The 12,541-nt window shown below is 44.0% G+C and overlaps 1 protein-coding gene across 5 annotated transcripts in view; it reads right to left on the bottom strand.

Moving 5' to 3' along the window:
- Positions 1-12,541, bottom strand: part of C8h11orf65 (similar to human chromosome 11 open reading frame 65) — a 28,323-nt gene that overhangs the window by 10,786 nt on the left and 4,996 nt on the right. For all 5 annotated transcript variants that reach the window (XM_087561954.1, NM_001024265.1, XM_087561955.1 and 2 more), the window contains 3 exon segments: positions 8,495-8,587; positions 6,110-6,163; positions 819-1,019 (listed from right to left, as the gene is read on the bottom strand). In XM_087561954.1, the coding sequence (XP_087418080.1) occupies positions 819-1,019; positions 6,110-6,163; positions 8,495-8,587 (348 nt within the window).

The following is a 12,541-nucleotide window of genomic DNA, read 5'->3' as shown; positions in this document are numbered from 1 at the left end:
CTTTCCAGCCCAGAGCCTGGGCTGCCCTTTCCCCAGAGGCTCCCCCCTCTATAATCCAGACATTTCTGCCTCTCTGCCTCTCTCTCTCTCTCTGTCTCTCTCTGCCTCTCTCTCTCTCTCTCTCTCTCTCTCTCTCTCTCTCTCTCTCTCTCTCTCTGTTTCTCTCTCTCTCTCTCTGTCTCTCTCTGCCTCTCTCTCTCTCTCTCTCTCTCTCTCTCTCTCTCATCTTTTCCTCTTCTCTCCTCTTCTCTCTCAGTTTGCATGCTCTCTTCTCTCTCTCTCCTCCCCCGCCCACCCTCTTTCCACATGATGACCTCCCTGGCCTTGGTCCTTGGGGAACTGGCCCACCCAAGAGCAGCTTCCCAATAAACCTGCCTTTAATATAATCTAATCTGGCTTCAATTGGTTCATTTCACCTGCGGCAGAGAAACGACCTACCACCGATTAAAGATAAATGTAAGAAAGTGTGTGAAATACCACTGGTGACATGGCTATGAGCTTAAGAACCACAGTGGAAGGAGAGAACCAACCCCTAAAGCTGTACTCTGACCTCGGCAGGACTGGAGCACATATTTCCAGGCTTGCACACACATCATTTACACACACACACACACACACACACACACACACACACACACACATAATTTAAATAAATGAAAAGATAAGTTATTATCCTTATATAAACAACCCCAGAATAGGTAAGTTAAGTGATTTTTTTCAATTACATTTCTTATTTTTAAAAATCAAGATTAATTTCGAACTCAAGGTGAGCTTCTAAATATACAAAATGAAAGCAAGTACTGTTTCAGTCTTCTTACTCTATTGGAGACAGGCCTCCAGCCATTGTTCTCTATGCGGCGATACCAGCCACTGTTGTCCTCCACCTGAGGTGGATCGTCTTTGTTATGAGATGCGTATCTTGCCGGAAGCTTTGTGTAATCTCGAGGGCTGTTAGCACACAGATCTTCGATATGTCTGTGAGTAAAAATTTTATAGTATATCTCAGGTGGAAATTTAACCTGTAGATGGGAGAGTTCAAAGAATCATTGTAGTGCAATAATGGAAATGGGTTACATTTTAAAAATGCTTTCAAACTCCATGTAAGTGTGCTTTTAAAGTACCAAATGACGACTCCGGTCAAGGAAGCAGGCTGGCTAACTACACTGACTACAGCTCTTCTCCTCCTCCGAAGCCAATCCTCTAGGCTCATCCTAACAGCCGCAGACCACCTGCAGAGGCCTCCCTACGCCTACTGCCCCCTCTCCAGGGGATCAACACAGATCCCCCCCTCCTAGCCTCCCTCCCCCACTCATTGCTTTATCCTAGCCCTCAACTCCAGGGAACTCCCGGGCAAGCCAGGGAAACTGTAGGCTAACTTCCTCTTTGCCTATCCCTCCTCTCCACTAAATCCAACCCCCCAGTCTCATTCCTAGCTCTGGAACATTTCACCTGTTGCATCCTTCCCTTTTCGACCCTCCTTCCTGCAGCCCATCTCAGGTGGATCACATAGATCTTCACCTCCTAACACCCCCTCCCCACCACACACACACACACACACACACACACACACACACACACACACACACAGTTTTATCCTGTAGAGGGCCGCAATAACATTCGCCACCGCTAGATGGCGCTGGCTTCCACTGCGCCCCACGTGGAAGGCCAGGATAGCCTCTGCCATTACAAGATGGCGCCAGCCTTCGCCGCGCCAGCCGACTTCCTTTCAGGAAGTTAACTGTGTGTGCATGTGCAAGAGTGCCTTCGTGCCAGGTCTTTGCCCACTCCGGGGCGTGCCTATGAGATCATGGGTAAGCAACCAATCAGGCGTGGACACGCCACATTAGGGTGTATATAAGCAGCGCCATTCTGGGCCTCGCTCTCTCCTCTTCAAGATGCAATATTGCTGCAGAAGGATCCTGGTGTCCGCGCGTCGTTCTTGCTGGCGAGACGATAGCACGGGACATTATCCTAGCTCCTAACTCCAGCAGGTACTTCCTAGGAACCCGAAGGCCACTGAAGATCTTCACCTCCTTCGTTCTCCAAGCCCAATCCCCCAGTCTCATTCCTGGCTCTGTAGCAGGCCTCCTCCTGTGGCCTCTCCTCACTCTCTGCCCTTAGCCCTAGGGGACTAGGCAGGTCTTGGTGGAACACCCTGGTTTCCTCCTTCCTGTGGATCCCTTAACACCTTCCTCCTAGCCTATACCCATTCTTACATGTCAGCTCCCAATACCTAGAAACACACTTTAGCAGGAACCCTCAGTGGTCACACCTATCAGGATCCCAGTATTTTTTCTTATCAGCCAACACACAGCCACTAAATCTCCTAAGAACCAGGGAGGGCAACAGAAACCAAGAAACAAAACACCCACCCACCCAAGACAAGACCAGGTATCAGCACCTCAAATTGCAGTCTTCCCAAACCGAGATGTTTAGACACCAGCATAAAAATACAATTAATAGTCAGAACAATATCTCTACTAGAGCCCAGCAACTCTACCACAGCAAGTCCTAAGAAACGGGATATAACTGAAGCCCAAGCAAAGGACCTTAAAACAGTCACTGTGAATGACAGAGAATACCCTTTAATCTATGAAAACGCAAACTGTGCTAGGAAATGAATAAAACAGTTCATGATGTGAAAGTGGAAATAGAATCAATAAAGAAAACACAGCTTGAAATGAAAGCTTCAAGAACTTGAACTGAAATCTCAGAGGTAAGCCTCACCAACAGAATACAAGAAACAGAAAAGAGACTCATTGGCCATCAATGACATGGATACCTTGGGCAGAAAAATTGTTGAGTCTAAGAAGCATCTGGCACCAAAATCCAGAAAATTTGGGGCACTGTGAAAAGGCCAACTCTAAGAATAATAGGAAGAGATGAAGGAAAAGGAACACAGGTCAAAGGCACAGAAAATATTTTCAACAAAACCATAGAAGAAAACCTAAAGAATAAGATGCCTATCACGAGACTTCTGATCAGAACACCATTGGCACACGCACTTCACCTATCCTGAAAGGATAATTTTCACCTTCATATGAAAATGACCCCAGAATAGATAAAGCAATATGAATAATAAAAGAACTTTGGGAGACATCACTATCCCTGATTTCAAGTTATACTATAGTTATAGAAATTAAAACAGCATGGTACTGGCATTGATCAATGAATGGAATTGGTGATACAGTTATAGATCCGAATGCCTATGGACACCAGAGTTTTGACAAAACAAAACAAGCAAAAAACAAGAAATACACACTGGAAAAAAAAGACAGCATCTTCAACAAAGAGTACTGGTCAAACTGGATATCTGTATGTAGAAAAATGCAAAAAAAAATCCATATTTATCACTCTGCACAAAACTCAACCCAAATGGATCAAAGACCTCAACATAAAACCAGATCACTGAACCTGATAGAAGAGGAAGAAAGCGGGGCGTAGACTTGAACTTATTGGCACGAGACTTCTGATCAGAACACCATTGGCACACGCACTAAGATCAAAAATTAATAAATGGGATCTCATGAAATTGAGAAGCTTCTGTACTACAAAGTACACCGCCATTCGGAGAGATAAAGCAGCAGCCTACACACAGGAGAAGATTTTTACCAACTTCACATTTGGTAGAGGTCTAACATCTAGTTTTTTGTATTTTGGATATCAACAAAACAAATAGCCCAATTAAAAAATGGGGTACAGATCTAAACAGAATTCTCAAGAAAGGAAACTCTAATGGCTAAGAAACAAATGTTTAACATTCTTCTCAGGAAAATATCAATCAAATCCACTTTGAGATTTCACCTTACACCTATACCTGCCAAAAGGGCTAAAATCAATCAAACAAGTCACAGCCCATGCCGGCGAGGATGTAGAGGAGAGGAAACACCTATCTGCTGCTGGGAGTGCAAACTTGTACAGCCACTATGGAAAGCAGGAAGATGGGAACTGATCCACCCCAATATCCAGCTCTGCCATCACACTTGGGTGTAAACCCAAGGAATGTTTCATCCTTCGTCACTTGCCCAACCGTGTGCCCTGATGCTCTATAATAGCCGGGAATTAGAAACAACCTACATGCCACTCAACACAAGATTGGATAAAGAAAATGCAGCACATTTACGCCTTGCATTATTATTACGTAGCCATTACAGAACAATAGAATCATGAAATGTACAGGTCAATGAAGAGAACTAGAAAAAATGTCCCAATTTAGGAATCCTAGACTCAGAAATACAAATATGACATGTATTTGTTTATATGTGGCTATTACACCAACAATAACCAAGCTACAATCTGTAGAACCACATAGGTTAGCTATAGAGTAAGGGACAAGAGGGGACAGATCTTGTTAGAGCAGGAAAGAAAATAGTTATAGATAGAATGGGAGAGGGGAGTAAGGAAGGAATATGGGGAGAGACAGCTAAAATTAAAGAGTAATTTAATTCTATCCTAATAACAGTAGAGGCTTCCTAAAATAGACATGTGGTGGTTTGATTAGCTATGACCCCCATAGATTCACATGTTTGAATGCTTGACAATAGGGACTGGCACTATTAGGAGGTGTGGCCTTGTTGGAGGAAGGGCATCACTGTGGAGGCAGAGTTTTTAGGTCACACATGCTCAAGTTACACCAGTGTGACATAGTCTCCTTCTGCTGTCTTCAGATCAGGATGCAGAACTCTCAGCTCCTTCTCTAGCGCCGTGTCTGCTGCATGCCACCATGCTTCCTGCCATGATGATAAGGGACTGAACCTCTAAAACTAAGCCAGCTGTGATTACACGTTTTCCTTTATAAGAATAACATTGGTCATGGTGTCTCTTCACAGCAAAACCCTAAGACACGCATATGTGAAGGCGATCTAAATGACATCACCAAACCATGGGGAAGACAGAGTCTCATCTGGCCATCTCTGCCAACAGATGAAGCATCCTGTCCCAGGACTGGGTTTTATGTAGCTGCGTTATTGGACAAAGCTGTCCCATGGGAATCCCCCCCCCCAAACAATCCAGGATGTTGCTAAGGGTCGCTCTCCACAAACTGACAAAAAGCCCCCACTGCTGAGGAGAACGCCTACACAACTCACCAAACCTGAGGAAGTCAAGCTGGTGCCTACGCAGAGCCTACCCTGAAGTTCTAGCGTCTTTGTTACAGGAAGGAGCTCTGCACACTTCCAACAGAGAAACGTAAACACCAACACAGTGCCAAACCTTTGATCCACGATGCTGTCCTGCCTACGAGACATGCTAGGGCAATGGTGGCACAAAGTTTTCAGGAGTAGCCAGGCAGCATCTTCTTTGACTTAAGGCCCACTCCATTGGATGGAACCCATACCCGAAAGCACTTGACTCTAAATAGTCCGGGGACCGAGGGTAAACCAAATACTACCGATTCAAAACAAAAGTTACAATAAAATGACTCCTAATGACATCCGGCTATATGCATAGATCGATGCCTGGTTCAACTGTCTTCAGAGCAGCTTTGCCTGCACCAAATCCCTCCTCTTGTGCCTCAAGGAAGTCTGTGGAAGAGGAGGTGGGAAGAATCTAAGAGCCAGAGGGATGGAGGACACCGAGAAAACAACCCCTCTAAATCAGCATGGGCAAAGCTCAGAGACTGAGGCAGCGGTGCGGGCTGCAGGGGTCTGCACCAGGTCCTCTCCACATAAACGATGGCTTCCGATTTAGTCGTTTTATGGAATTCCTGAGTGTGCGAACAAGTGGGTCTCTGATTCTTGTGCCTTCTCTTGGGTTCTTTTCCTTCTGTTCATTTTGTCCAGTTCTGGTGTGTTAGTTTTTATTTTATCACATCATATATCATACATCATATCATCATCCCTTAGAGGTCTCTTCGTTTTCTAATGAGAGACAGGAAGTCTCTTGATGGGAGGGGAGGGGAGAAACAGGAAAGAATACAGGAAACTATGTGCTATATTACATAAAGTCATGTCATATATCTATACTGTGATATAGATAATATATATAATCTATAATGATATATAGATAGTGTTTATATAATGATTCATAAGACAAATTATGTGAGGAATACATTGTATTTTCAAGAAAAGAGAAAAGCAAACCTATCAAATGAGAATTCGTGCATACTCACCCCGCCCAGTCTGAATCGGACTTGGACGCCAGCAGCAGCATCTAGGAGCTCTGCCTGTAGGAAAATAGGAGAATGTCCCTTCAGCATCCCACGAGCGCCATTTGGCTGTCTCCCATTCTATCGATTCTATCGAACTGATATTTACTGTTCATGCAACAGGTCAGATGAATATGCTTCAAGTAATTAGATTTAAATCATAAAACATTTTTATTTTTAATTATGGGTGCACATGAGTGCAGGTGTCCATGGAAGCTGGAGTTACAGGCTGTTGTGAGCTGCCCAGCATGGATGCTGGGAGTGGAACTTGGGTTCTCTGGGAGAGCAGGAGGAGCTCTAACTGATGAGCCATTTCTCCAGCCCTGAAATCATAAAGTACTCTGCGAGCTAAGGACTTAATGGACAGCACTTAGGATAGCTGGAAAAGTACTACCTAACTCTCCTGTCTGTGCAACATATAAATACAATCCTATGATGTCACACGCCTTTAGTCCCAGCACTCCAAAGGCAGAAGCAGGTGGATCTCTGAGAGTTCAAAGCCAGCATGGTCTACACAGTGAACTCCAGGACAGCCAGGACTAGAAAGAGAGCCTGTATCAAAATAATAATGAAAAATAAAATAAACCAAACCCTAAGTGACTTGCTATCTGTAAATCAGAAAGAGTAAGTCCTCAAACATATGACTTACATATAAAATATTACCTTGTAAGTAAAGTCAGGAAAAAATATAATTGGTCCACTCAAGCTCAACACTAGATGGATCTTTCGTAACTAGCTTTTGCTAAGTCAAAAAAGATCCAAATTTCTGTGAGAATTGTGTATAATAAATCTTTCAAGTCTTTTTTTCTAAAAAGAAATGGGGGAACCCTTGACCCCCCCCTTATCTGGATACAATTCATAACTATCTCCTTTATATTAGGTTAGATTAGAAACTAGGTATTATAGTTTGAAAATCTTGTCATATTTCAGAATAATTTTCTCCTGTCTAAAACCTTTATAAATTAAATATGAAGTATAAAATTCTGCATAAACTTTTATATTTGAATGGTGATGTTGTTCATTCATACATTGTCACTAAATTTTGAACAATTCTTTTGGTTTTGTTTTTTTCAAGACAGGGTTTCTCTGTATAGCCCTGGCTGTCCTTGAACTTAGGAATCTGCCTGCCTCTGCCTCCCCAGGGCTGGAATTAAAGGTATGAACCACCATCATCAGGCACAGACAGGTTTTAAGTGTGTAGTTCTGTGAAATGTTTGGATATTCTGTGGCTCTGTAAGGCATATAAAAACCATAAACACTTTCAGCATCACAGTCCTGTGACCTTCCCAGATGGGTATCTTTTTTTTTTTTTACCACTGAGCTAAATCCCCAACCCCCCCAGATGGGTATCTTTAAAATCTCTATCTTCATAGATTAATGTTGCCAGCTTTCAAACTTCACACAAAAGGAACCATACCTTGTATACTATTTGGGTGCCTGGCTTTTTGTTCACTTTCAGTTTTGATAAAGTGTAAGACCCATCCATGTAGATGTGTGGTTTGTTTCTCATTGCTACTAGTAGTTCGTCATGGCAGCTTTTAACAGAGCTGCTGTGAGTACTATGGGCATTTCCTGTCTTTTGGTGGATTATTGAGTTTCTCTGGTTGAATGCTCAGGAATGGAGCAGAAGAGGTTCTGGTGTGTGTCGGTTGACTTTCTGTCACTGTAACAAAACACTGGTGACGGTTAAGTCTTTTCCTTATAGTTCTGGAGGCTGTGGTGTCAGCATCTACAAAGGACCTTCCTTCTTTGAGGACATCATATGACAAGAGAGTGAGGATGATAGCTTAGGTTTCCCCTCCTCTTATAAAGCACCTGGAGGCAGGAGCTGAAGCAGAGGCCATGGAGGGATGCTGCTTACTGGCTTGCTCACCATGGCTGCTCAACCTGCTTTCATATACAATCAAGGACCTCTTGCACTCAAGGCTGACCCAGGTCAGTCATCATCAGAACAATCATTATCAAGAAAATGCCCTACAGATTTGCCTCTTCCATAATGACTTGAGCTTAATGTCAAGTTGATAAAAAACAAAAACAACATCAACAACAACAGAAAAGCCAACGGGGACAGCACCTCAAGACATGCTTCCAAAGTAGAAACTAATGCACAATGCTGAAGTCAAAATGAACATGTCTAGATTGGATGGAAGGGCTTGGGTTGTAAGTGATTGGCAGTGAACTAGGGAATAGTTTGGTGGTGTTTGCTTTGGGGCAAGTCATTTAAGTATATATCTGTGCTTTCAGAGTTTTCAATATGTACTCAATAGATCAACAAAAGTTTGTTAAGAAGCAAACAAGGGAACATTGAACTGATAAGAAGATGCTGTGTTAGTCATAAATAAGTCTTACCTCTTTAGGGTTAATGTACTTCACTATCTGGCGAGGCTCCCCTTGTCTTCGTAAGTCAATCAGACTTTTAAAATGCTGGAACACGGAAACATTCTAAAGATTGAAACCCAGATTTTTATGGTTAAAACTAGATTCTCTGCTTTTCTAAGAGTATCATTTTGAAAGTTTTTTTACATTTATTTATTTGCCTCAGTACACGACTAGAGATCAGAGGACAACATTTCTACCATGTGGGGCCCAGTGATAGAACTCAGGTCACCAGCTGGTGGCAGTTGCCTTTGCCCATTGAGCTGTGCTGCTAGCATTTATTAGCTGTTCACACCACTGCACAGAAACACAGATGGGAGTAGTTCCGCAGGACGAGAGAAATGGAGCTTCAAACTGAACACCGTTTAGGGAAAACAAAAACTCCTCGCCCATGTGGTTTGGCTGAGGCAATCAACACTTTTGCAGGCAAAAAATCTCAGCCATAAACTCTCTCTCCAGCTCTGTTTAGGAGCCTGGTGCTACCCTGACATCAAAACTTCTCAAGGAAGGAGGGGGTGCTAGGTACAGCCTAGCATCTACCAATTCTGAAAAGAAGCAAATTAGCAGGCATAGCCTCATTCTGAGGTGAGTGACTTCAAGGGATGCTTAAGTGCTAAGTGAGAGGAATGAATCAAGAAGGACAGAGGGAGGGAGGGAGGGAGGGAGGGAGGGAGGGAGGGAGGGAGGGAGGGAGGGAGGGAAGAAATACAGAGGTTTGGGATAACAGTGTAGAAAGAAAAACATTTCTGAAGCTCCCACCCCAGCTCCACATCCACAGAAGGAAGCTTCCCCTCCTCCTGCGGGAGAGGGTGGACAGAAGAGTCCCTACGGATCTTGTCAGCTAGGATGCAGGCAGCCTCACAGCCTCACAGCTCTCCCAGGCTGGTGGTCTAGGTAGATAAGCAACCAGAACTCTGTAATAGTAGATGAGTTTTAGACAAGGACTTCACTGTCTCCAGGTGACTACACAGGCTGCTATAGCTAGTGGCATCTGGAGACATTTCCTGCTGTGTAAATGTGAAGTGTTCTAGGGGTGAGAAATCCCTGCACACTCCTCCCCTCCACAGACACCTACTCCACTGGCTTGTAGGGCAGCTTCCTTGAAAATGCTGCCTGCCCTTGAAGACTCACTGTGTGCTTTGCTAGTTGGATGCTCTGCATCGGAAAGGATAGAGTTTTGATGAACGGGAAGAGAGAGCAGGGACCTCAAGAAACAGGCGGTCTGTGTGCTTGCATTCTGAGGCCCAGAGTGTGGCACATATGCTCGCTAGAGGGGCTCCAGCTGCTGCCCTATCCCGGGAATGGCAGAAAGAAATGCCTTGGCTCCAGCTACCCCACCCCTGTGGGCACTGACACTGAGGTAGTGGAAAGCCTGTCATGGTGCTCTTCAGGCCCCTCAGCCCAGCTGGAACACCCACATCAAGTAGGCTTTGCTAGAAGCAGGGCATAACTGTAACTGGGGGAAAGCCCATCATCTGAGAGAGGCTGCCGTTCTCTCCACAGTGTAGCCATACCCTGAGTACCCACTCCTACTGCTGTTCATGCCATAGCTACCTGTACCACTACTGCCTCCACTCTTGTTGGCCCCCAGACAGTGAGTGTTTTTAGAAGTAGCTAGTAGGCTGTCCCTTGTGTGCACTGTGCCCAAAGTCATCCCTTATAGTTAAAGACACCACAAAGAAGTAGCTGTGGTGCTCAGTGGAAACAAAGCCAATGTTGTACACTATATTGATGCTGCTAGACCCATCTTCTGGAGCAGACTACTCATTAAGAGGCTACTCTATTAAATTAATGGGGATACCGGGTGTGCAAATCTTAGTGCAGGAGCACAAGAGAGGTCTTGCAAAAAAGGACACAGCAATGTATTGGCTCCAGAGATCTGCAGGATCAATAGGCCCAAAATACTTGACAAATGTCAAATAATGATCACGAGGAAATGAATAAGATCCTCGAGGCGACAGACTGATGGTTAAGTGAAAATTTGTCTAAACTCCAAGGTGAATGAAGGATAGCTAGTGTCCTGACAGCACACGGAGGCATAAACTCAGCTAGAGCCTGTGGACCAAAGGGAAATGAAGAATCAATCACCATCGAATAACCATAAACCATCAATAAAATAATGAAAAATATCAGGGTTGGGGATTTAGCTCAGTGGTAGAGCGCTTGCCTAGGAAGCGCAAGGCCCTGGGTTCGGTCCCCAGCTCCAAAAAAAAGAACCAAAAAAAAATAATAATAATGAAAAATATCCAAGAAAATGACCAAAACAAACAAGCAAACACCGGGAGTCTTTACTTACCATTAATAACCTTTGCTGTAAACAGACTAGATTCTCCAATTATAAGATTCAGAGTTGATAAGCAGATTTAAAAGATAAGACCAAACAATACTCGGCCTGTAACTTGTAAGAAATTTCAGCCACCAGAGAAGACACAAAAAGAAGGGGGTAGGAGGAGCGGATGTGGCATTTATAGAGAGTGGAAGTTTAAAACAACTGGAAGCACAGGGTTTATAGCTTTTCAAGAGGCAAAGGTAGATTTGCAAGATTTGATTGATCTGATGGTGGTCTTGTGGGCTGGAAACAGCTTTATAACCTGGCAAAAAACCACTGGGCCAGTAACTGAAGGGACCAATACACTGCAGGGTGCGCCCCTGTGGACCCCAGATAAGGCGTGTATCATACCTAAACATCACTTCCAACACTAAACAAAGGCAAAGATTCAGGGTGGCTGACTCTGCATCTGGCAGAAACAGCAGCAAAGAGCTTTGCCAGTGTTCATTTTAAGGAGGAGAAAGGGGAGGTCTGTGTTAGGATGAGCTAGGTTGAATTGGTCAGTTCTGGTTGGGCATCTTAATTAGGATAGTTAAAACCCCGATGCTTTGACCTTGTTGGACCTTGGGGATCAGGCTCAGGAATGAGTCAGGCAGAACAAAGCAGTCAAAGAAGGAAGCAGACCTTGGTGGACAGCTAGGAATTAATCTAATGGTTGAGCAAGGGAGAGGGAAGCAGAAAGGACAAAACCAGCAGGCCCCATGTTTGCCATGCAGGCCCGCTGGAGTCCTTCAGTGACAGAATTGCTACTACTATAAAAAGGAGTGAAGTCATTTTTACCTCTCGGCCATCACCCAACTTGATAAGTATACTTGGAAAATTACTTATGAGACCAGTTCTATCCATGTTAAGAACACAATAACTGAGAACTGCAGCAGGCCAGATAAAATATCCCATTAAGCCATACGATCTTCAAGAGTAGTCAAATATCAGATGAACAAATATGCCACTTTGTCACAGATGTGACGGCTGAGTCAAGAAACAAAGACTATCACAGGTCAATGAGTGATACATTTAGGGGGTCATCTATTATCAAAGCATCTGACCCCACTCAGAAACTTAATAGAGCCAGAGGGATGGCTCAGTCCATAAAATGCTTGCTGTGTAAACATGAGAACCCATGTGAAAAAGCTGAATGTGGCTGGGCGGAGGTGGCCCACACCCTTAAACCCAGCACGTGGGAGGCAGAGGCAGATGGATTTACAGAGTAGTTTACAAAGTTGGGTCTATGAGTGAGTTCCAGGACAGCCAGAGAAATCCTGTCAAAAAACAAAAAACAAAACAAAAAACAAAAAACAAAAACAAAAACCCAGTATGATGGGACACTCATAATCTGGGATCCAGAAATGGGAGGGTCAGTGAGGCTTGTTGGGTAATCACTGTGACCTGCTTGTCCAGTTAAAGGCTAGTGAGGGTTCCTATCTCAAAAACAAAAATAGACTACATCCCGCGGAACAGTGTCTAAGGTTTATTTATGGCCTCTGTGTGCATGCATGTACAAGCACGTCCACACTTACCTACATACTTGCACACCGAAAAATTGTTTTAACTAAAAAAGAATGTAAGTGTTTTGGAACCTGATGAAATAATTTTAACCGTTGAAGCCGGACAGTGAACGTGTAACTTGAAGGGTGGCACAAGCATGTGTGAATACGCAAAAGAACTATTGGACTGCACACACACTGTACGCC

The sequence above is a fragment of the Rattus norvegicus genome, chromosome 8 (assembly GCF_021556685.1).
Source record: "Rattus norvegicus strain SHRSP/BbbUtx chromosome 8, alternate assembly SHRSP_T2T, whole genome shotgun sequence".
NCBI classification, from domain to species: Eukaryota; Metazoa; Chordata; class Mammalia; order Rodentia; family Muridae; genus Rattus; species Rattus norvegicus.
This window is presented reverse-complemented; position numbering and strand designations above follow the sequence as displayed.